This window comes from Natator depressus, chromosome 17 (assembly GCF_965152275.1).
Source record: "Natator depressus isolate rNatDep1 chromosome 17, rNatDep2.hap1, whole genome shotgun sequence".
Lineage (NCBI taxonomy): Eukaryota > Metazoa > Chordata > Testudines > Cheloniidae > Natator > Natator depressus.
Window position 1 is genome coordinate 17,850,792 of NC_134250.1, and position 22,174 is coordinate 17,872,965.

General features: G+C 40.7%; 1 protein-coding gene across 4 annotated transcripts in view; it reads right to left on the reverse strand.

Annotated features, from left to right (window-relative positions):
- RABEP1 (rabaptin, RAB GTPase binding effector protein 1) overlaps positions 1 to 20,615 on the reverse strand; it is a 69,586-nt gene extending 48,971 nt beyond the window's left edge. For 3 of the 4 annotated variants that reach the window (XM_074974741.1, XM_074974740.1, XM_074974739.1), the window contains exon 1: positions 20,417 to 20,615. In XM_074974741.1, coding sequence (XP_074830842.1) covers positions 20,417 to 20,450 — 34 coding nt within the window. In that variant the 5' untranslated portion in view covers positions 20,451 to 20,615. Of the gene's footprint in view, positions 1 to 16,609; positions 16,714 to 20,416 lie in introns of those variants that run through there. The other variant, XM_074974742.1, reaches the window with a different exon arrangement.
- Between the last annotated feature and the right edge of the window lie 1,559 nt (positions 20,616 to 22,174).

The window sequence follows — 22,174 nt, forward strand, 5'->3', positions numbered from 1 at the left end:
TATGTTCTTTGACTATGTCTCTAATCTAATACAGGTAGCAGAGAGGAATTAAGTGAGACAAGCATTATACAATTTTTATATCTAATTCCATAACTCCTAAATCTCTGAGGCAGCAGAATCCACACTGCTGTGAACACAGATTAGCATGGGGAAATCTATTATATGCAAGTAAGCCACTCCTAGGCTAAGAAAGAGCCTATGAAATTTCAACCCAAAAGGTAGTTGTATGGAAAAATACTGAACACTGAGATGGCATTTATTTTCTAAGCCTCTGTCAAAACTATAGCATTTATATTATGATGCTATCACACAGAGGAGTAAGTTTTAAGAAGGGTGGTTCTCCTTCTGTGGATGCTATTTACATCCATAATTAAACTCTGAGCCGAAATGTGAGTAGCTATACATCTGACTGACTACAGGTACAATTATTCTGGCTGGCCCAGATCCAAAATCCAATTAAGTTAATAACAAGAATTGAACAGATATCAATGTGTTTTGGATCAGGCTCCTTGGCACGTAACTTGAATCTGTAATTCAACAGTTACAGGTGCAAACTACATCTGGTCCTTAGCCCAACTGAACATCCACTTTAAAATCTATCATGACAAAATAGCTATCTAAAAATCTATATGCAACTCATACTTCTATTTCTCAGACAATTTTTCAAATGGAAAATATGTCGTACGTCATTCCTGCTGAGCTCCTGTTTCCACACACAGAAATGCAATCTTCAGTGTTTAATTAAACTGATGAAGTAAATAGTAAACGAAGCCTGATGGATTGGTAGCACTTGCAGAACTCTGCCTGACTGAAACAGTATCTCCTGTTACAAACAAGGCACAGAACATACAAAAGTTTATAATAGCATTGGTATGAAATTCCTCTGAGGCAGCAGAACCTACACTGCTGTGAGCACATATTAGAATGGGGAAGTCTAATTTATCAAAAACAATAAGTTACCCTACTCTCTATTTTAAGGGCTATTTTTAAATTAACTTGACATGTCAAACTGAAAGAGGAAATAAAAAAGGATCAGCTCTTTAGTCAACCATTTCTTATCTATAAACAAAGAATATTCCAGAATATCCATTGCAAACTGATATGTTATTGAAGAGATGGCTAGAGAATCCTTATTCAACACACAAATAGAAATAAAGCTGATTATTTTATAACTATGTGATTTTGGACTGCATATCTCATGTCATGAGCAGGAGGTTGTAGACTCTCCCTACACTGGGGAGACTATACCTAAGAATACTGTATTCTGTTCTGGATATATCAATATTACAAAAGGCTCAACAAATTAGAGGGAATATAGTGATTGGGCAGCAAAAACAAAATCACTTTATTTTTAGGGGATTCCTTTGTGAGAGAAAGCTAAAAATTAAAAGAAGGGATCCTTAGTGCTTGTAGGAACCACTTGTTGGAAGATAAGAATCTCTTAATACAACATGAATAAAATTTGTAATATAAACAAAGCATAAGGACAATAAATATTCTCTCATTGACTTGTCACTCTAAAGCTGTTGGAGAGAACACTTCCCAAAAGGGCTAAAATATTATCTATACTAAAATTACTAGTTATGCAAATATATAGCAATCACTCCAGAACTAAGACAGAAAGCCGATCATCAATAAGATTATTTTTGAGCACACTGGGTCTATTTACAATTTAATAATACACAACTTTCCACTCGATATTTTAAGTGCGGAGGAAGGCATCAAGATTTCAGACCTATACAACCACAGCTGAACCATGAAAACTGGATCATAAATATATTTTTAAAGATCTGAGAAATATTTTAAATTTACAGACAATGCCATTTGTGTTATTTTCTGAGGGTCTTCATGCTGATGTCCCTATAACAAAAACAGGGGAAGAAAATGAAAATAATGTCCAGCTCTCCTGTGCTTATTCCCCAAACCAAGACACTCATCTCCTGTGACCTCACATTTGCCTGAGAGGGACATAAGTGCGTGATATTTTGGCTGAGAAAGCAAGAAATTAGCAGCAAGAAGAGAAACTCTCAAAAAAATAAAGATCAATCTTTTCCCGTAAGGCAGTGGTGGTGCAGCCCTTGAGCCGCAGGTTGCCCACCACTGCCATAAGGTGTCGGCAGAGATCTTTAAAAGTTTGGAAAAGTCACTTCTTTGCATGCAGATACTTTGAAAAACAGGCTCCTGGAATTTCATTTAAGTCTATACATTTTTAAAACTTACACTCCCCACACCCCACCGCATCCTCCAAAAAAGTAAAAACTATTCCATGTGTGTATCTCTAGAATGAGTTATAAAATCTACTAGTGTCCTTGCTGACAAGCTAGTAAGACACAAGCAATTCTTACTCTGAAGTTAAAATGGCTCAAATCACAGAAAACAAAACTTAATATTGAATCTTTGAGAGCAAGGTTAACAGCCAAAAAAGCTGGAAGCAAAAGAGAACCTTGATTAAAGTTACTGGGTTCTCTCGGATACACCTGTAGTCACAAACATTAGACATTTTAATTACCGGACCTGGACAAATAACTAGAGTATGTTCATTAGTCTAGCTATTTTTTTCTAATTTTATTTGAGGACAGATACTTGTATCACAGATTTTTCAGTTGATATCTCTGTTTTTAGAATGGCATTTTTTTTTTAATAGTTGAGCTCTTCATTATAACAACTGAATTTTATTTCCTGGGCAGATTATTGCATGCACCAAAGTGAATTAAGATGCAGGAAAATATAACCTGCAGCTGTGCAACAGAATACAGGAGTTGGTAGTGTTACAGAAAGTAGTTCTGCAGCAGCAACATTCCGAGTATGTAATGAGAATATATTTAAATAGTCAGATTTTTAGAAACATTGTACCACTTTGCTTAGCAATCTTCTGGCAGTACCACTTACTTTATCACACATGTGCAGGTTACTCACAGGAAGTTATCCAGCTGTCCCCCACCTGGAAATGTGATCAACATACCCTCCTTTGCCCTTGTGTGCATAGAGACTAACAATTGAACACTCCAACACTTCTGTATGAACAATGCTACACAAAAATAAGTTATGGGCTATTGATAAACGTACCTATTGTTTAACACTCAGAATCTTGAGTGTTTCTGTAATGCCTGCAAGCAGTCACGCTATAGTACTAACATTAAAACAAAGCACTGCATGCTCAAAAAGTCAAACTGGAACAGGCTGTATTATAATACAAGTCATATATAACTTTTTATAAAAGTGAATCAGTGAAATGCATTTCCTCCTAGAAGATACAGTCTTTGAACACTTGTTTCTTTTTATTTATCCCCATTCATAGAATCAAAGGACTAGAATGGACCTTGAGAGGTTTTCTAGTTCAGTTTCCTGCACTCAACGCAGGAATAAGTTATCTAGATCAGACCATCCCTCATAGGTATTTGTCTAACCTGCTCTTAAATATCTCCAGTGACAGAGATTCCACCACCTCCCTAGGCAATTTATTCTAGTGCTTAACTACCCTGTTAGGAAATTTTACCTAATGTCCAACCTAAACTGCTCTTAGAGCAATTTAAGCCCACTGCTTCTTGCCTTAGCCACAGAGGTTAATGAGAACAATTTTTCTCCTTCGTCCTTGAACAGCTGAACAGTTTTATTTACTTGAAAACTGTTATGTCTCCCCTCAGTCTTCTCTTACCTGGACTAAACAAACCCAATTTTTTCAATCTTCCCTCAGAGGTCACGTTTTCTAGACCTTAAATCATTCTGTTCCTCTTCTCTGGACTTTCTCCTATTTGTCCACATCTGTCCTGAAATGTGGTGCCCAGAACTGGACACAATACTATAGTTGAGGCCTAATCAGCGCGGAGTAGAGCAGAAGAATTACTTCTTGCGTCTTGCTTATAACACTCTTGCTAATACATCCCAGACGTTTTCTTTTTTTGCAACAGTGTTACAATCTTGACTCATTCTTAATTTTCCTTTTCTATTTTTGCATGGATTTATGCCACAGGAGGGTTTTGAGTAGAAAAAAGTGAGAGGGTAGGAGAATAACCCAAGAGAAAGAGGACAGGTAAGTTAAACAGATGGGAAGAGTATTGGGGAGAGAAGGAGATGAAGCCGAAAAAAATTCAGCAGTAAAGGGAGAAGTATGGAAAAAAGTGAAGATCGGCTAGTGTTACACAAATACAGATTAAATAAATTAATCCTGCATGAATGCATACTTTAACACTAATAAATAATATGTTGCAATATTTGTAATGTAACAATACAGAATGCTACATAAACGTTTTTACCAGTGATTTCAAAATCTTAAAACATTTTAAACAGTATTTTATGCTGTATATTGGCACTTTACAGGTGCATTTAGTAAAACATCTGTAAAAAGAAAAAGGAGTACTTGTGGCACCTTAGAGACTAACAAATTTATTTGAGCATAAGCTTTCGTGAGCTATAGCTCACGTCAGCTACAGCTCACTAGCTCACGAAAGCTTATGCTCAAATAAATTTGTTAGTCTCTAAGGTGCCACAAGTCCTCCTTTTCTTTTTGCGGATACAGACTAACATGGCTGCTACTCTGAAACGTCTGTATCTGCTTTGTGTAGCTGAGGTTGTTATTCAACACAGAAAACTTACAAGATCTTCAGCAATACTATTTTTTATGTGGCAATGTGGCTATAATGCAACCCATCCGTGTGCAAGAGACCCAAAATGAAGGAGAGTTCTTCAGTTCTAGTCATGAGCATCAATGGTTACTTGAAATGTCCTTTAGCATTACTAAACCTGTTGTCTATTAAGTATCTAGAAACTGAAAATTTTATTTTCTTATATCTTGGGTGTCCAACTAACCATATTTTAAATTTTTAGTAAAATAATTTTAAAACATATTTTACATGTCAAGTGGTTTATGCAGATTTTGAAAAGAATAATCAACTTAGCTATTTCTGGTTCTAGCCTTTCACCACTCCTCCTCCAACTTTATTTCCCTTTCTTTTTGGGTGTTTTGGCCATTTCATTTCTTGCTTAGTCCTGCCTGTTCCATCCTACCGCATCCCCAGCCTCTTTTGCTGTTTTGGACCCCAAATCTCCTCCTCAACTGCTCCAATCTAGCCCCAGATACAGATCCCACTCATTGATTTCCTCCCAGTTCTGATAACCCAGTTCATGTTCTAACTAATACTCCCCATATATTTTAAATAAAAAACCAAGCTAAGACCTAAAATCTCTCTCAAGCTTTTCTCTACTTAAAAGGTCTGCATTTCACTTTTCAGATAAAAGCATCTTTGTCTATCTTATAATACCATCCTGTTAACCATTCTGGACTCCAGTTAAATTTAGCTAAAATTTAAAATTTAACTGTAGTCTACTTAAACGTTGATGTTTAACTTAATGCAAGTGAGTAATGTTCCATTGAGTTCAATGGGTCACATGCATAAAGATAATCATATGTACAGAATTTTTCAGAATTGGGCCTTAATCTTTTATTTTCCTTGCTAAAAGCACCTTTGTTTTTACAGGCAGTTCAGTAATGCATTCATGGATTTCACCCCATTTAATTATTAATTAACCCCTTTTATCTTTGGTATTTCTTTTTCTAATACACATGTAAATTCCTTTTTATTGCTTCCCTCTTTAACAAGCAGCAAAATCAGTGGGGGCACACATTCCATGTCTTTTGTCCATGGGCATGTTAAACTTGATTTAGTTGGGGATTGGTCCTGCTTTGAGCAGGGGGTTGGACTAGATGACCTCCTGCGGTCCCCTCCAACCCTGATATTCTATGATTCTATGATATTTCTTTAATTCGCCTCTAGTTCATTTCTACTACAAGTACAAATTTTTTTTTAAACAAAGACACCACACAGATCCTTATGAAACCACACTGGAAACTTCTTATTCCTGCCACGTCTTTTTCCTAGAACTGCCATCCACTACTGCTCCAGCCTTCTTCCTCACAGGATTCTAATACTCCTTCTGCCGATCCATGTTTGCTAAAGTCCTGTCTACGTGAGCATTTTTCAGAAAGTCACCCACTTTTTCTGCTCCATCAGTGAAGTGCTCGTATAGGCAGGGCACTAGTGGTTTTTAACTACCGTGTTGTGCAAACCAGCTCAGGGCAGGCACAGGTGGCACAGTAATAAAAATACAAGTGGCCTCCATGAACTAGCACTCAAATGGTTGCTACCCCCAGTCAAAGACTTCCCCAAAAACATAGCGTAGAAAGGCCTGGATTTTTTTTTAAATGCCTATCAAAATAAGCCAGCTATGCATTATGTTTCTATATTTCAACTTCTATTTTCAGGAAGCTAATCAGTCCGTAGAGATTGGAATCATTAATTCCTTCATTTCCGATCTGATTAAAGAATCACCATTATTTCCCCCCATCCCATTATATGTCAACGTCTGCAGTCAACCCTCCTTCCTTAGATATTAACACAAAAAACTTGACAGCATTTTTCCTGTATTACTAAGACTGAATAGCTTTCCTTAGCCAAGCTTTTCAATATTCATTTAATGTGAAATTAAAATGTCCTAAAGAGTGTGTTCACCTCTCCCTTTATTCTGTCAGACCGGTCTACCTCACTAATAGGTGAACAAAACATTTGAGTAGAAAGACATTCTAAACAGATATGCAGAATAAGCTCTCTTCTAAGCCAAGTCTCATCAAGATCACCAAATATACAAACCTTCTCTACCTCACCCAATATTTTAAAGTGAACCCTATTAAATGGTCAGGTGGTATAATGCTTCACAACTAAGGTCTCATCTACACTGGTGGCGGCAGGTTGGGTATGTGTAACTACATACCGCAGGGAAAAGCAGACTGTAGCCACACCCAGAAATGAAAGGCTCCGGCAGGGGGGAAGACAGCAGGGAAAGGCTCCAACAGTGAGAAGCTGCCAGAGACTTTCCCTAGTGCCCCATCACTAGACCCTTTCTTGGAGGCAGGGAAAAGCTCTGACAGCAGGACACTACACCGTTGAAAACGGTAGTGTAGATGTTGGAGGCACTGCTTGTGTGTGTTTTGAGCCATATAGAATATATAGCCTAAGGTTCTGGTGTTTCTGTACTCTGCTCATGTAAGCAGTGCCTCACTGTCTACACTGCTGTTCATTCCCATGGCTGGGGTGTGTGTGCAATGTGTGTACTCCACATCCCATCATAAGCGTATACATAGCCTAAGGTCATATTAAACTCAGTCTGTATTTCATGATCATTCACAGGAGTATAAATGTCTTCAACTAAATCTTCACTATGCTACCAGATCTCATTGTTTATATCAACCAACCACAGAACCCAGAAGAGGATTAACTGTCTTAACTTCACATTTACTCACTTTAATGACTTCTATCACCCTTCTTTCTATATGCAATCTAAAATGTTCTGTTTTATAAAATAAAGTTTCAATGAAGACTACAGTTTATTCTATTTAATCAAAAATTGCCAATATCTGGTGATTTAGTGTCCCTCAGATCCATAGGCATTTAGGAAAAGATTTTGATAACAGTGTCACCACAAAGCAGACGCTTCTGCACTATTTCTCACCTTCATAATACTGGTCTGAAGTAACAACATTACTGAATCTCTATATTTTAAGAAAAAAATTGAGCTAACCAACCTAGTGCTGATTTTCTGTCAAGACAAGTTTATTGTCAACTCCTTTGCATAGAAAAATGACTTAAAACCAAAAATCTTGTAAACAGTTTACCAGTTGGACTGCCAATATATTAATGTTATCCTCTTCTGGGATAAGAGTGAATAAAAAGCGACTCACTTCACCTCACCTCAAATAATACATAAATCCTGCTTGTTTTCTTTGAGGAAGTCATTGTACATACAAGTCAAGACCATTCCATAAAAACAAAACAAATACAAACAAAAAAACCTTCTGCAGTTTTGCCATTTTAGCTAGACTTATTATCTAAATGTAGACTTGGGCCAGTCTACATTTACTCCAAAACTACCAATCTCCCAAAACTCTGAAGAGGCTCATCAGAAAAGCTTCATGTAGATTAAGTGTCTCCTTAACTCTGCGGGGGAGGGGCAATCCAGTGTTGAACCCAATACCCTTTAAAATTAACTTTAGAAAACAAAAGTAAAGAGGGTAACTGGAGTGAGAATCATGAAGACAGAAGTAGTAGAAAAGGGTATAAGCAAAGGAAGAAAGTAAAATGCAAAAAAAGTAGAAAAAGAAGGAATAAGGGGCGAATAACAATCTGGCAAGAAAGTGAGGTGACAGGTGAAGACAAGAGAAATAAGGAGAAAGAAGAGTGGAGTCAGCATTTGGGAAGAATGCAGGGCAATTACCTCCCCTTTCCCTACATATCTGTAATAATGTAAAACACGAGCAGTTAAACCAAACTGGCACCTTCCCCAGGCATTTAAATTTTTTTTGACACAGCAGTCGTGAGATCAACAACAGGATGCAAATCAATTTACAGGTGTGCAACTGCCAGATGTTATTACTTCAGGAAAACTACTCAGTGGATATACAACTTAATAAAATGGTCTGGAAAACACGTCTGGCAAATGCAGGTGCATAGATTCCATGATGATGAGTGCAGTATAAGAACCTATGTAGAATAATATACATCTTCCTGCAAGTTTTCTACATTTGATAAGAAACAGGATAAAGTCCCATGTTCTACTCTTCTGAACCATCGAGAGGAGAAAAATTCTCCTCTGACAAGGGAAATTTTATTTATTCAGATTTTTACTGCACTCCCACATGCTAAACACATGTATTTTTAAAACAAATATTGAAAACAAAGTTCTCAAGACCTTTCCAACTCTAGCAGACTCCCTTACAACCTTGATTTATGAAATCCTTAATGGCCTCTAACATAATGAAGATGGGTTTCGGGTGTGTCTTTCTGGGAGAAACCTGTGAACACAGTTAAGTCTTGTACCATGGAGCAAAAGCCAAAGCTCAGACCCACACCATGCTTTTTGTACCAATATAGTTAAACTGGCACACTCCCTTAGGCCATGTCTACACTACCCGCTGGATCGGTGGGTAGTGATCGATCCCCAATCGCTCTGCCATCAACTCTGGAACTCCACCACGGCAAGAGGCAGAAGCAGAGTTGACGGGGGAGTGGCAGCCGTCGATCCCGCGCCGCGAGAACGTGAAGTAAGTGATTCTAAGTCGATCTAAGATACGTCGACTTCAGCTACGCTATTCTCGTAGCTGAAGTTGCGTATCTTAGATTGATCCCCCCACCCCAGTGCAGACCAGGCCTCAGTGTGGCCACAGTTACACTGGTATAAAGGTGCTTATCAGTATAGCTTATTTTCATAGATGTAAGCCATACCAATATAAGAACCTTTTATTCCAGTATAACTGTCTCCACACTAAGGCATTACATCAATTTAGCTATATATTTTTAAACAGATATAATTAAATTGGTGCAAAATTATGTGTAAACCAGCCCCAAGAATATTCTACCACCAGCCCCTTCCTGAGTATATCAGGAGAATGGTTGCATAAGTGACTCCGATGATCACAACTTTCGCAGCATCAGGGGACTCTAAGTACCCAAGGAACCTAGTCGTTGAGTGTTTATCTTGAGTTTCATCTGGAAATCAACTGGCAGCCTAAGCAAGATCACAGAGCAGATGTAATATGCTCACAGTGAAAAACCCCCTGAAAGCCAGCCCACACATTCTGCACTGATTCAACATATAGCCCTATGTACAGCACAATGCAGAAATCTACACTTTTTTTTTTTAAATATACATCCCCTGAAGACTGATTTAAACATGTACTCACCTAACTTATAACTGGCTTTACAAAATCACTAAAAAGAGAACATACATTATACCATATAAGATGCTAGATAATCAGATCACTTTTAAGCTGACTAGGCCAAATTTATCCCTGGCGTTACTCCATTTATTTCAGCATAGTAACACCACAGTTGAATTTGGCACTCCCCCCTTCCCCCCCAAAAGCTGCTGCTTGGTAAATTTATGTATTAAACAAAATACCACACTGCTAGTTCAGAGTCTCATCCAAAACCCTTTGAAGTTAATAGGAGTCTTTTGGCTGAGTTCAATGGGCCTTAGGCGATTTTTTTAAAATTCAGATACAGTTTAGGACTGTAACACAAATATAGGACTGTTTAACATAATTAAATATTACTGTTGTGTAACTGCAACTTTCCAGGTTCCTTACTTTATGGATAAAGTGATATAGAAAATACAAATGCCAGATTATGTTTTATTTTTATGCTCTGTGGTCAATTCCAAAGTATTGTTTCCTACATTTTTTTTAAATTACAGAATTCGTAAGCTACCAGTGTGCGTATGATTTTGCTATGACACACATAAACAAGCCACATAAGAGAAACACTGTCTCCTAAGAAATTGTTTCTCTTAATGATTTCCACCTATACAAATAATACAAATTTACCCTATCAAGACTTGTGTTGGGAAAAATAGTTATAGATGGAAATACTTCAGACAAAATTGAAGTGAAAGCTAGTTAACTGATTTGGAAAGAATGACTTTTTTTTTTTTTTTTTTTTTTTTGGAATTTTACATATTCTCAGCTCTCTTTTTCCACCACAGTAGGTAGTATCTTAACACTTGTTAAAAAGATCAGCAAACTCAAGCATACAAGAAAGGGCATCATCACTACTAAGCTGATCTGTTCAGACCACCTTCTAAAAAGTATCTGTAAAATGGCTATAAATCACCAACACTGATCAGCTCAAAATTTTCTTTTCCCCTTTCACCCATAAACTACCAAAACTTTCTTCTACTGAATACCGTACATTAAAATGGCTCTATCATCTTTCAACAATTTATTTTGTTTCTCTTTGCCTTATTTATACTTATGCACCATTCTCCTTTTCACCTATTCCTCCTCTGCAATGAGGTGCGTACTAACTACATATCCAATAATGTATGCTTTCTGAAGACAGTTTGTATAGCATTTCGCATGCATAATTTAAGTTTTCACAAACAAGACATCACACGGAGATGAGACTGCCCTGTCTACTACTTTTTGACATAACAACGACAACAAAACCCAAACCCCATAACTTTTGAAGTTAAGAAAAGCCCCTACAATTTAGTTGTTATGAACAACGTTATTGATCCAGCACTGAAAAATAAAATTCAGTGTGTCCACAGAACAAGAGGAGCATAAGCAGCAGAGCAAGATTCCTACACCCTGTCCTAACAATGTCCCGAAGTAAACATTGCCTCGATTTAAGGATTAAAAAACTGAGGTAGGGATATTAGTGACTTGCTCAAAATCAACAACGAATTCAGAGTTCAGATTAGGAGTTCCAGTCTTCCAGACTGTGTGCTCAGACCACCATCTCTCTCCCACCCTAACAGGTGGTTTGCTATGTGAAATGTTTACTAGAACAGACAGACTACCAACTTATTTAATATAGGACACCAAACAACTATCAGCTACTAGTGTCTTTTGGTCAATCCCTAGGGTTGAAATGTAAGACCTAGCTGTGAAAGACTTCATATATCCCCTGAGCTATTGAACGACTCCCAACTTTGTTGTTTTTTACATCTTAAATAAGTTTTTCCCAATGAAAACTTGAAAAGTTATTACAAAAAGAAATTACTGAACATGAATATCAACCTTACAACATGCATGTGACTGGACTGCAGTCAAACGTCAGTGAAATACTGAAATCTGTATTGATAAAAACAACCAGATCCTGAAGACATATGAAGCAGGGGAACTGGAAAGCCAACAAGTGACCTTACCGTCAGTGAGAGAGGAAAATGATGTGAAGAAACTGTAAGAGATGATGGTAGAGCCTGTCAATTTTTTTCATTAAGAGTCTGTTAGAATTTACAGAGAGGCAGGAGGCAATCAAAAGTAGCAAATAAGCAGCTGAGAACCAATGAAGCTAGAGAAGCAGGGCTATTTGGCAACATTAAAAAAAAAAATGAACAAATGTGCAGCAGAGGAAGTTTGTGTGGTCATGGGATTTTATCCCAAGGAACAGGAATGGAAGAAGCAGAAGTTAAGGATGTGCCAACATTAGAAAGACAGGCCTTGTCATTATGAGAATGGGGCAAAGCGGAAGGGATGGGGAAACAGGAGGGGAGGAATTCTACAAAAGAGTCAATGGAGGAGAGAGCAGGAGACAGAGGAGCTATGGACTGCACTGAAGGTTGCAAGAGGGCTGGGAAACAGTGGTTGCATTGTTTGAAGGAGATGAAGCAGTGGTTGACGAGAGGGAATGAGGAAACAAAAGGTCAGAGGAGGGACAGGATTTAGTGAACACAAGGTCAAAGTGACTGGTCATTTGGTCAGTGAGAGAGTAAATCCAGGACTGAAGGTCAAATGGGGTGGTGAGGCTGAGCTAACAGGTCTGACAGGACATCAGTATGGAAGCTGAAGTTGCCAAGGGTAAAAGGTCAGAAACCGTGAAGAGTGGAAAACGGATGGCCAAGAGTCTATGGCTATGTCTACACTGCCCCGCAGTTTGGACCACAGTGGTGCAAATAGCAGGGAGTACCAAAGTGATGCACTGTAACTCCTCCGTGTGGATGATGCGGGTGAGAACTAAAAGGTTCCTACTTATTAACGCAGTCCTCTTCAAACAGGGCTACAATAAAGCCTACATCAGTGACAAAGCTGGATGTTGAGGAGTCCAGCATAAGGGGTAGCGCACAGAAGACAGTGCGAAAAGACAATAAGAGTCAGAGTATTGTTCAGAGGAGGAGACTGGGGCTGGAACTGGCTGGACAAGGAGAGAAGTTGTGAAGATGTGACCCACCTTATGTAGATGGCAAACTTTTTGGAGAAGGAAGCAGGTCTTAACAATGCTTGTGAAATTACTATGCAAACTAGCAACACCATACAAATGTATATTTACTCTGTGTATTTTGATCAACAGTGGACTTCAGTTTCTAGGGCTGACAAGAATTAAATATAAGTTTTAAAGGTGAAGTAATATATACTTTTTTTTTTACTGAAAGACATAAGAACAAACTGAACGTGCATAGTTTGTTGGTTCTTCTTCTGACATCAAAATCAGTGAAGAAACGGGTTTCCAAGGACTCAATTCTGCTTCCAGTCATAATTCACCGTCATGCTTTACTGACCATACCAAGACTAAGGTTATATGACACTTATACTATTTATACAAAGAGAAATTTGAAGAGACTAGTACTATTAGCTCAGTAGGCATTATTTCAGGTAGTCAAGGCAATTCTCTAATTGTGTTTCATAATTCTTGTTCACAGAAATACTAGACCTTTGGATTCCAAGATATACTCCTTAAATATAGATGTCAGTATTTATAGTGCCTGTTCTTTCAACTTTATTATCTTAGATTGATTAGAAGACTGCATACTACTCAAGTTCTGCTTATCAATGCTATCAGCCTTATGCTTGAGGATTTCAGTAACTGTAAAATCAAATATAATTTTGAAATAAAATGTTAACATATTAGTTTCCTTGATTCATATTGTTCTATTACAGAAACCCTAATGTAGTACAAATAATTAAAACCATTACTGTAGCTTAAGAAATCACTTAATATTTTTAAAAACATATTTTAAAGCAAATAAATAAATAAAAATGGGAAACCATCACCTAGGCAATCAGAAGACAGAGTAAGCCTGCATGTTTGTTTGTTTGTTTTAAATTCTCCACTGTTTACAATAGCCTCTTAGAAGTTTAAAAATAAGATTCCTTTCTGCAGCAAATCTGGTTTTGGCTATATAAAAACTTCAATTCCACACTGGTATGGTAACACGGTAAAATTTGCACTGTTGCTACCCATACTGTACCTTTCCTGTGAATCCACTGTAGTCTACGGGTATGTCCACAAAGCCAAAACACCGACCCTCCCCCAAACGTCACACCGCAGCAGTGAGTCTCAGAGCCCAGGTCAACTGACTTGGGCTTGCGCTAAGGTGATAAAAATAGCAGTATAGATGTCCGGGCTCAGGCTAGAGCCCAGGCTCTGAGATCCACCTCACCGTGTTTCAGAACCCAGACTTCAGCCCAAGTCGCAACATCTACAGAGGTATTTTTAAGCTCCATAGTGCAAGCCCCATGAGCCCAAGTAAGTTTGACCCAGGCTCCGAGACGTGTTGTCACACTTTGTTTTTGCTGTATAGACATACCCTACAAATTAAAAAATGCACATAAAACCCATTAATTTCCAGAAGTAGGTTTTTTTATTGGCAACGATGCATTAGATTTAAAATCAGACCTGGACTTAGGACACTCTCATTCAGGTTAGAGACTCATGCTTAGGAGCTCAATAGGTTGACCATGTTCTCTTAAATTAGATAAGCTGATACTTTGGGAGTAAAATATGGTGGCTTCACTCACAATACAAAAAACTGTTATACAAACAGAATTACCCTGTCTGCTCATTACTGTACATACTTTATTCCTACAAGATAAAGACTACAGAAGCCAAATCATGCCCTTTGCAAGTGGAGGGGATTAATCTGGAAGACCCTGAAAGGTGCCAAGGAAGGGGTCAGTAATGGCACTTCTGCAGCAACATCTTTCACCTTGTTCTCATGCCACAGAAGCCATTCTGACTGGTCTTTCATAGGGATCTGGCTCTGTGGGTAGAAGGATATGGAGGCTGGCTGCTCTCCACAGTTCTGTACCTTCCTCCAACTCCCTCATGAATCAGCGAAATCATTCTGATTCTCGCATCATTACTTACCCACTTTCTCCCTTTGTGCTGAGAATCCACCCCACCTGATGGGGAAAGGACCAGCATCTTGGGGCACCAGCCAACAGGGAAGCAGAGTACCTACTAAAGCTGTGCTGCTGTCAGAGGGAGTTAGGGAATGGGTAGCTAGGAAGCAGTATAGAACAAAAGAGAGATTCGATCTATGTGGTGGGTCAATGCATACTGTATTTTGCCTTCAGGCCACGAGACAAGCTAATTATCAAGAACTTAAAGAACAGGGTCACACTGCCTTACAAAATAAAGATACGTTTGCCTAAGAATTCTAGAGCTGGCGATATGCATATTCAGGGTCTTTACTTCCCTTCAAAGAACAACAGATTCCCTTTTAGCAGCTAAACAAAAAGCCTATATACTGCATTGATCAAAGAAGTGTACAGCTGTTAAAAGACACATGCACTTTTGTGAAAGCACAACATGCACTTCAGAACTTTTTATGTTATTATGCAAAAAATACTTGATCACTTCCAGTCTATTATGCTATACCATGAAAAGCGGAAAGACTTTTTTTCTGGAAAATCCCAATCATTTGGAAATTACTATCCAACCAAAGGAAAAGGTTTAAATCTGTCAAGTTTGTTCTGTTATCTCTATAACTCAGAATTATTTTTTATTCTTTAGAAGCCAAACTCAGGCTCCTGTCCTCTCTCCCCTTTGAAAAAAGAATGTTCTTTTTGAGGATACAGACTAACACGGCTGCTACTCTGAAATCTCCCATTTGAGTGACACCGAAGTGTCAGTGCTAATCTCCTTTCATTTTTAAAAGGTTGGTTTCTAGCGCTTTTCCTTTAAGTAACAGCCTTGAAAATGTAACTGATTATTAGGGCTTAAAGTATGGCACTGATTTTTCAATGGGTTATTCAGAGATTCCCACTTACAGTGACTTATGTCCAGCCTTTGTGATCTGTGGAAACTATAGCCACAAGTTTCTAAATTTTTTGTGAGGGTCCCAAATTGGTTTGTCAGTGTGGGGGACAGCACTGCTACCGATGGCACTAACGTCACTACAGCAAGATCTCTCACAACCTACCTCCTGCAGCTGAGCAGGTTCCTCTAATGAGAGCCAATGTAATCTCACTCTGAATCATAGACATAGACTATTAGGGTTGGAAGGGACCTCAGGAGGTCATCTAGTCCAACCCCCTGCTCAAAGCAGGACCAATCCCCAATTTTTGACCCAGATCCCTAAATGGCCCCCTCGAGGATTGAACTCACAACCCTGGGTTTAGCAGGCCAATGCTCAAACCACTGCTCTGGTCACAAGGAAAGAAACAAAATGAAAAGGAGTACTTGTGGCACCTTAGAGACTAACAAATTTATTTGAGCATAAGCTTTCGTGAGCTACAGCTCACTTCATCGGATGCAAGAAAGAAACAGTGTATCTACCATATTAAGCACAGAAGCAAGAGATTCCTGCATTCTAACCCTGGTAGCTGAACTTTCCATTCAGTATGACTGACTGAAATTGTAAGTTTTCCCTTGTCAGGGAATACTATCAACAGAAGCAGTCTGACTGAGAAACAAATTTCATTTGCTATTACACTTTTAAGTTCAAGGCATTTATACAAAGCATTACAACACTAACATTAAGCAGTCTTAAAGGGGACTCATAAGTATCAATATTCTATATAATAGTGCTTTCTTCAAAGTATCTTACAGACATGAATACGAGAGCTTTGTTAGAGCCTAAGTATTCAAACAAACAAAAAAAGCTATTTCTGAAAGTTTTGTTTAGTGACCAATAGCCTGCTTTTCAGAGGTAATCAGCATCCATCGCTGAATGAAGTCAAAATGAGTGCTGGATGCTCAAACAAACAACAAACCAACAAGGCATTGATTTATTATCATTCCTGTCACACAGTCCAACAATCTATACAGCAGTACAGACATTCATTAAAACTTCAAAATACCTTGACCAAGAAAAAACAAGAAAAGCACAAACCTACCTGTAGAGCAGGTTCAAATCATTAACTAGAGACTCAGTTGACAGCACACTGCACAAAGCAACACTGGCAGCCAATTTAGCCTTTTGTGATTGCTATCACATGGAAACTTTATTAGCCTGCACAAAGAATTAAAGAGGTAATTCAATTTCTCTGCCAAGCCAAATTACAAAGAGCAGAGATTTGACATTTATCCTTTTCTTCTAGCTATTCAACTTCTCTTCTTCTTGGACCTGTTTCTTTATGAGTTTAGAGAATAATGTGGGATAAATAAACTACTCATATGTTGCCCCTAAATACAGTTTTTAAAATGCAGTTTCCAAGAGAGTCTTTAGACTTTTCTGACCACCACAACACAAGTGTCTTTCTTTTGTATGTACAAAAGATGTACAACAGCTGCTTGCAAAGATTATTACTGATTATCAAAAGCTGGGAATTTTCCCTGAAGAAAAAAAATACACTTCTCCTGTATTGTCACATACACCAACAAAGCATTAAGCTATCTTAGACCAATAAAGTTTATGCCAGCCCTTCCAAGCAGCACATTCAATGTAAGTAACTGAATAAAATACTAAATAATTCCGTCCTCCAACATTTTTCCTCATGTTCAAAAATAATGGAGAAGTTGTACATGATTCACCTTTCAGTGGACTATTTAAAAATAAAACAGGCAAATTGTTGAGAACAGCAGAATCGCAATCAGGGTGGAGAAAATATAGGGAATGATCCTTCTGTTGCTGAAGAATGAAGAGGGAGAGCAAGCCTGTTTTCCAGCTCTGACTACTACAGTATGAAAACAAAGCAATCACTTCTAGCATCTATCCATCTAGCCACAGGTTAGTTACCTGTCCTCATCTTCCAGCAGTTGGAGAAAAACAGAGGAGACAAGTTTGCATCTCATAAGAGTGAGCACTGATCAAATTATCAAATCACCAAAGCTTCATACACCTTTATTGTCACCACAGATTAATATTGCTCAGAAGCAACAAAACAACAGTAGGTACAGTTACTGACACAACACTACCTTTCCCCATATAGAAGCAGCAAGCATTTGCACAGTGCATGAGTCTGCTGCACACCCCCAGCAGGCTACTCTGAAAAAGCAAAAACAGCAATCATAACAACGAGCTGGTAGATCTTATAACCAAAGGAAAGACTTAAGAGAAACACTGCTGCTGTTCCTCCCCAGAGAATACACAGTGAAACCCATACTAACAGCCGCCTCTAACTGGAAATATCCCTTGTCTTCAACCACTTTAAAAAAATCCCCATTAATTTTATATATCATTTTACACACACGCACACACAAATTACTGTACTTTTATTATGTAACAGATTTTGAAAGGGCCCAATAATGCAGGTTTCAACGTAAACTGTTCTTCTTGATTATTTGCACCCTAACGTTCTCACATTCTTCATATCTACCCATTTTCACAAGTACTCCTAGGACAGCAACTTGACTAAGGAAAATGTAGCCCACTCCACACAACTCAAGAACAGATAAAATAATCTTGCCACACAACTCCATCTGAATAGGTAAACACCCACACTCACCTCTCAGAAGAACAAAAATCCTGAAGTATGCCATTCACCTTGAAGAGGGGAAAAATGCAAACACCCTCATCCCTATACACATATCTTCCTCCAGAGTCTGCCTCTTTACTTAAACTTTGACCAGGTAAACAACCACCGCTCCGCTCCCCACAGGATAAGGTCCTTCTTGCATAAGGAGACCCCACCCCCAGTAAAATGTAATCCCCTAGATACGCATCACCATAAATTGGTAGTTACCCTCTTCTATGAAAATCCTTGCATAGGTTAAGTGCCCTGCTGCCAAGATAAGTGGCTCCCTATGGTGTCTATCCATCCATGTCCCATAAATCCCACCAAATATCCACCCTGCAGAACAATGTCCACACAGTCTTTTATTCCTCCCCCATAACCCTCCTGTCCAGTTAAACTGATAACCAATCTCAAGATAGTCATCTCTGTACAGGGTCACTCCCATCCCACTCCATGCTTTTTCTGCACAGAAAGACAGTACTGCCTCCAGGTATTTCCCTGCAACGTCTGTCACTCCCCCTCCCAAAACAGACATAACCCACTCCGTATAAAATTTCCAGGCAAAGTCTATCACAAATTCCCAATTCTCCAGGGCAATTCTTCCTGTTCCCATGCCCAGGTAAATACTGCCACTGTCCGCAAGATAAGACCCTCTCTGCAGTAAATGTCACTCTCCACCAGGAAATGCCTGCCCAAGTAACCTGCTTCCCACCTTTACCCCACCACATAACACAAGAACTAGTGATCACTCAATGGAACCTAATAGGCTGCAGGTTTAAAATAAACATAAAGTAGTACTTCTTCACACAGCACAGTGTCAACCTGTGGAACTCATTGCAATGGGATGCTGTGAAGGCCAAGAGTTTAACTGGGTTCAAAAAACAAGTTGACCAGTTCATGGAGAAAAGGTCTTATCAATAGTTATTAGCCAAGATGGTCAGCGATGCAACCTCATGCTCTGGGTGCCCTTAAACTTCCAACTTCCAGAAGCTGGGACTGGATGACAAGGAATGGATCACTCAAAATTGCCATTCTGTTCACTCCCACTGAGGCACCTGGCATAGGCCACCGTTAAGAGATAACATACCGGGCTACACTGACCATTGGCCTGACCCACTATGGTCAATCTTATGTTCCTACAGAGTTGGTCATCCACACATACACCATCCCCCTACCCATGTAAATGCCCAACACAGTATAAGCATCATCTTGCAGGGTCTGTGATTACCTAGGCAAGGGTTCTTGACTGGTAAACAACCCTTTGCTGGACAAGCATCATCCTGCGGTGTGCTGTCACTCCCCCTATACACTCTTGCCCTAGTAAATGTCTCCCCATTCAAAAGGTAAGCATCTCCCTGCAAGACCTGGCACTTCCTATCCCCATGTCCAGGTACATCACCTCTTTTTCTTCATAAGCATCTCCCTGAAGGATCTATTACTCTTACCTCATACACAAGTACCCAGGAGAGAGTGGCTCACCTCTTCATCAGAATAAACATCCTCCATACACAGCCCTGCCCAGATAACCTTACTCTCAGACTACCTCCATGCATAGCTTGTCACACTCTCCTCCCCCAGGTAAATGCTCTCCCCCCTGGACGAGCCTCTCTCCCAGGGTCTGTCATCCCTGACATCCAGGGATATATCCCCTCCCCTGCACTAGCATCTCCCCAACCCCAGGGCCTGTCACCCCACATACCAGGGAAATGCCACCCCCCTGAACTAGCATCTCCTCAGGACCTGTCACCCCCCCCATCTTGGGAAATGCCCCCCACCGCACTAGCATCACCCCCAGGACCTGTTACCCCCCCTCATCCTGGAAAATGCCCCCACACACACTAGCATCATCACCCCCTGGACCTGTCACCCCCCCCCATCTTGGGAAATGCCCCATCCCCTGCACTAGCATCACCCCCTGGACCTGTCACCCCCCCACACCCCAACATCCCCCATCCCCTGCACTAGCATCTCCCCAGGGCCTGTCACTCCCACCCCCATGCCAAGTAAATGCCCCCCGCCCCGCACTAGCATCTCCCTGGGGCCTGTCACCCCCTACCCCGAGAAATGCCCCCCTCCCCGCAGGGCCTGTAACCCCCCGCCCCGGGCCTGTCACGCTCCCCCCGGCTCGGGCTCGCCCCCCCCCCGTCCACGCCCCCTTGTCCGGTGCGGCTCCCCAGGCGAGCCCGGGGCTCCGCAGGCCGCGCCCGCCCCGCCTCGGGAGCGCGGCCGGCCCCGAGGTTCCTTTACCGTCTGCGTGCGGCGCAGCCCCGGGCTGGGCCATGGCTCCGCCGGCCTCCCCCGCTCCCCTCAGGCAGCGGCGCGGGGGCTGAAACCGCTACGCCAGGCGCCGCTACGAAAGACGGGAGCTGCCGGGCCGGGCCTCCGCCGCCTCCGCCTCATCCTGACAGCGGGCAGGGGGCGGGCGGAGCGGCGCGCAGGCGCCGGGGCCTGACCCGGGAGAGCACGGGACCCGCGCGGGCTGGGCCGGGCCGAGGCCGAGCGGCGGGAGAAGAGGATAGGGGCACGCACGCCCCACCCTGGGATCAAGCCGGAGACGGGAACCTGGGGAGGAGGGAAGGCAGGAGGGGGAGATGGGGCAGCTGCCGAGGCTGCAGAGCCCATCAAGCTGGGGCCTGGCTTTGGGGCCCTGGTCTAATTCTGTGACCACCAGTCATAGTCTGGGATCCCAGCTCCTGGGCGGGGGCAGCGCTTGATGGGCCGCAGGTGAGGAAGCCCCTGCGATCCCATTCCACAGCACTGTGCATGCATGGTTATTCTTGGCTCCATGCTCCTGAAGTATCCGCTGTTGGTTTACTTCAAGGATACTACAGGATTTGATCGACCGATGGTCTGATGCTGCGCCCTGCGCTTCACCTGCCAAATTTCCACGAGCTTTTGCCTTTGTCATGGGTTTGTTATGTAGGAGCCTCACTTCGTCAAGAAGCCACATTAAAATAAACCCAAGCATTCAAACATGTACTAATATAAAATTTGACCTATTAGTTCTGGTATCAGTAGGGAATCAAGTGTCGGATTTATTTGAAATGGAAAACGGAGTCACCCTGTAAATCCCCATGACTCCTTTAAAACTTGCCCTAGACACCCAGGGCCAAATTACTGCTAGCATAAGTGGGCACAACTCAGAAGGGGTCTGCTAAAAGGATTGCCTTTACTAGTACATTAGACTTCACTGCAGTCCCATCAATTATATCCATGCTGAATTTAGCCTAAATACTTGATGCATCGATTTTGGCAAGCCAGCTCTTGCCCATAAAGTGATAGAAAATTAAATTGAATGTCAAAATCCCCAAGAGGAAGAACACCCATGTAGATCCCCGTGTCCTCAGCTGTAGGAAGACACTGAGGGGGAAGCCATATGAAGGTCCTAAACTGCAGATGAAGGTGAATAGTGCAGCATACTGTATGCAGAGGAGGAGAAGGAAAACACATTCTCAGTGTTAGGAAGTTATTTTAAAAGACTATTGCGATCAAACAGAACAAACTAACCTATTCTATATTATGACACAAGGTCTGGTGCTCAGAGGACATGGATTCGGATTATAGAACTTCATTTCTTTTCTGCATCTGCACATTAACATATTTTATACTATACACTGCCTAGAGTGGGTTATTTTACATATGTATACTGGCCACTAATCCAGCTTCACAAACAGATATGAAAATATAGCTACTGAAACCACCCATCCCTTTGGCAACCTACTGCTTCCTCACCTTTAGCAACTCTTTCTTCCCACAGCAGGTTTTGTCCCAGAATGCTTCTTTCTGCCATTCCTCTCCCATTTGACCCTGAGCTCCTTTCATCTCACCTCACTAAAGACAGGAGAGCACAGCCTGCACAAATAGAGCCATATTTTCAAAATTGCTCAGCTGTTGTTTATGCGCCTAAATAAAAGGCCAGATTTTACAAGTATTTGACACAGTAATCACTGAGTTCTTTTGAAAATCTGGCCCTGATTGTGGGTGCTGAGCACCTAAGAATCTGGT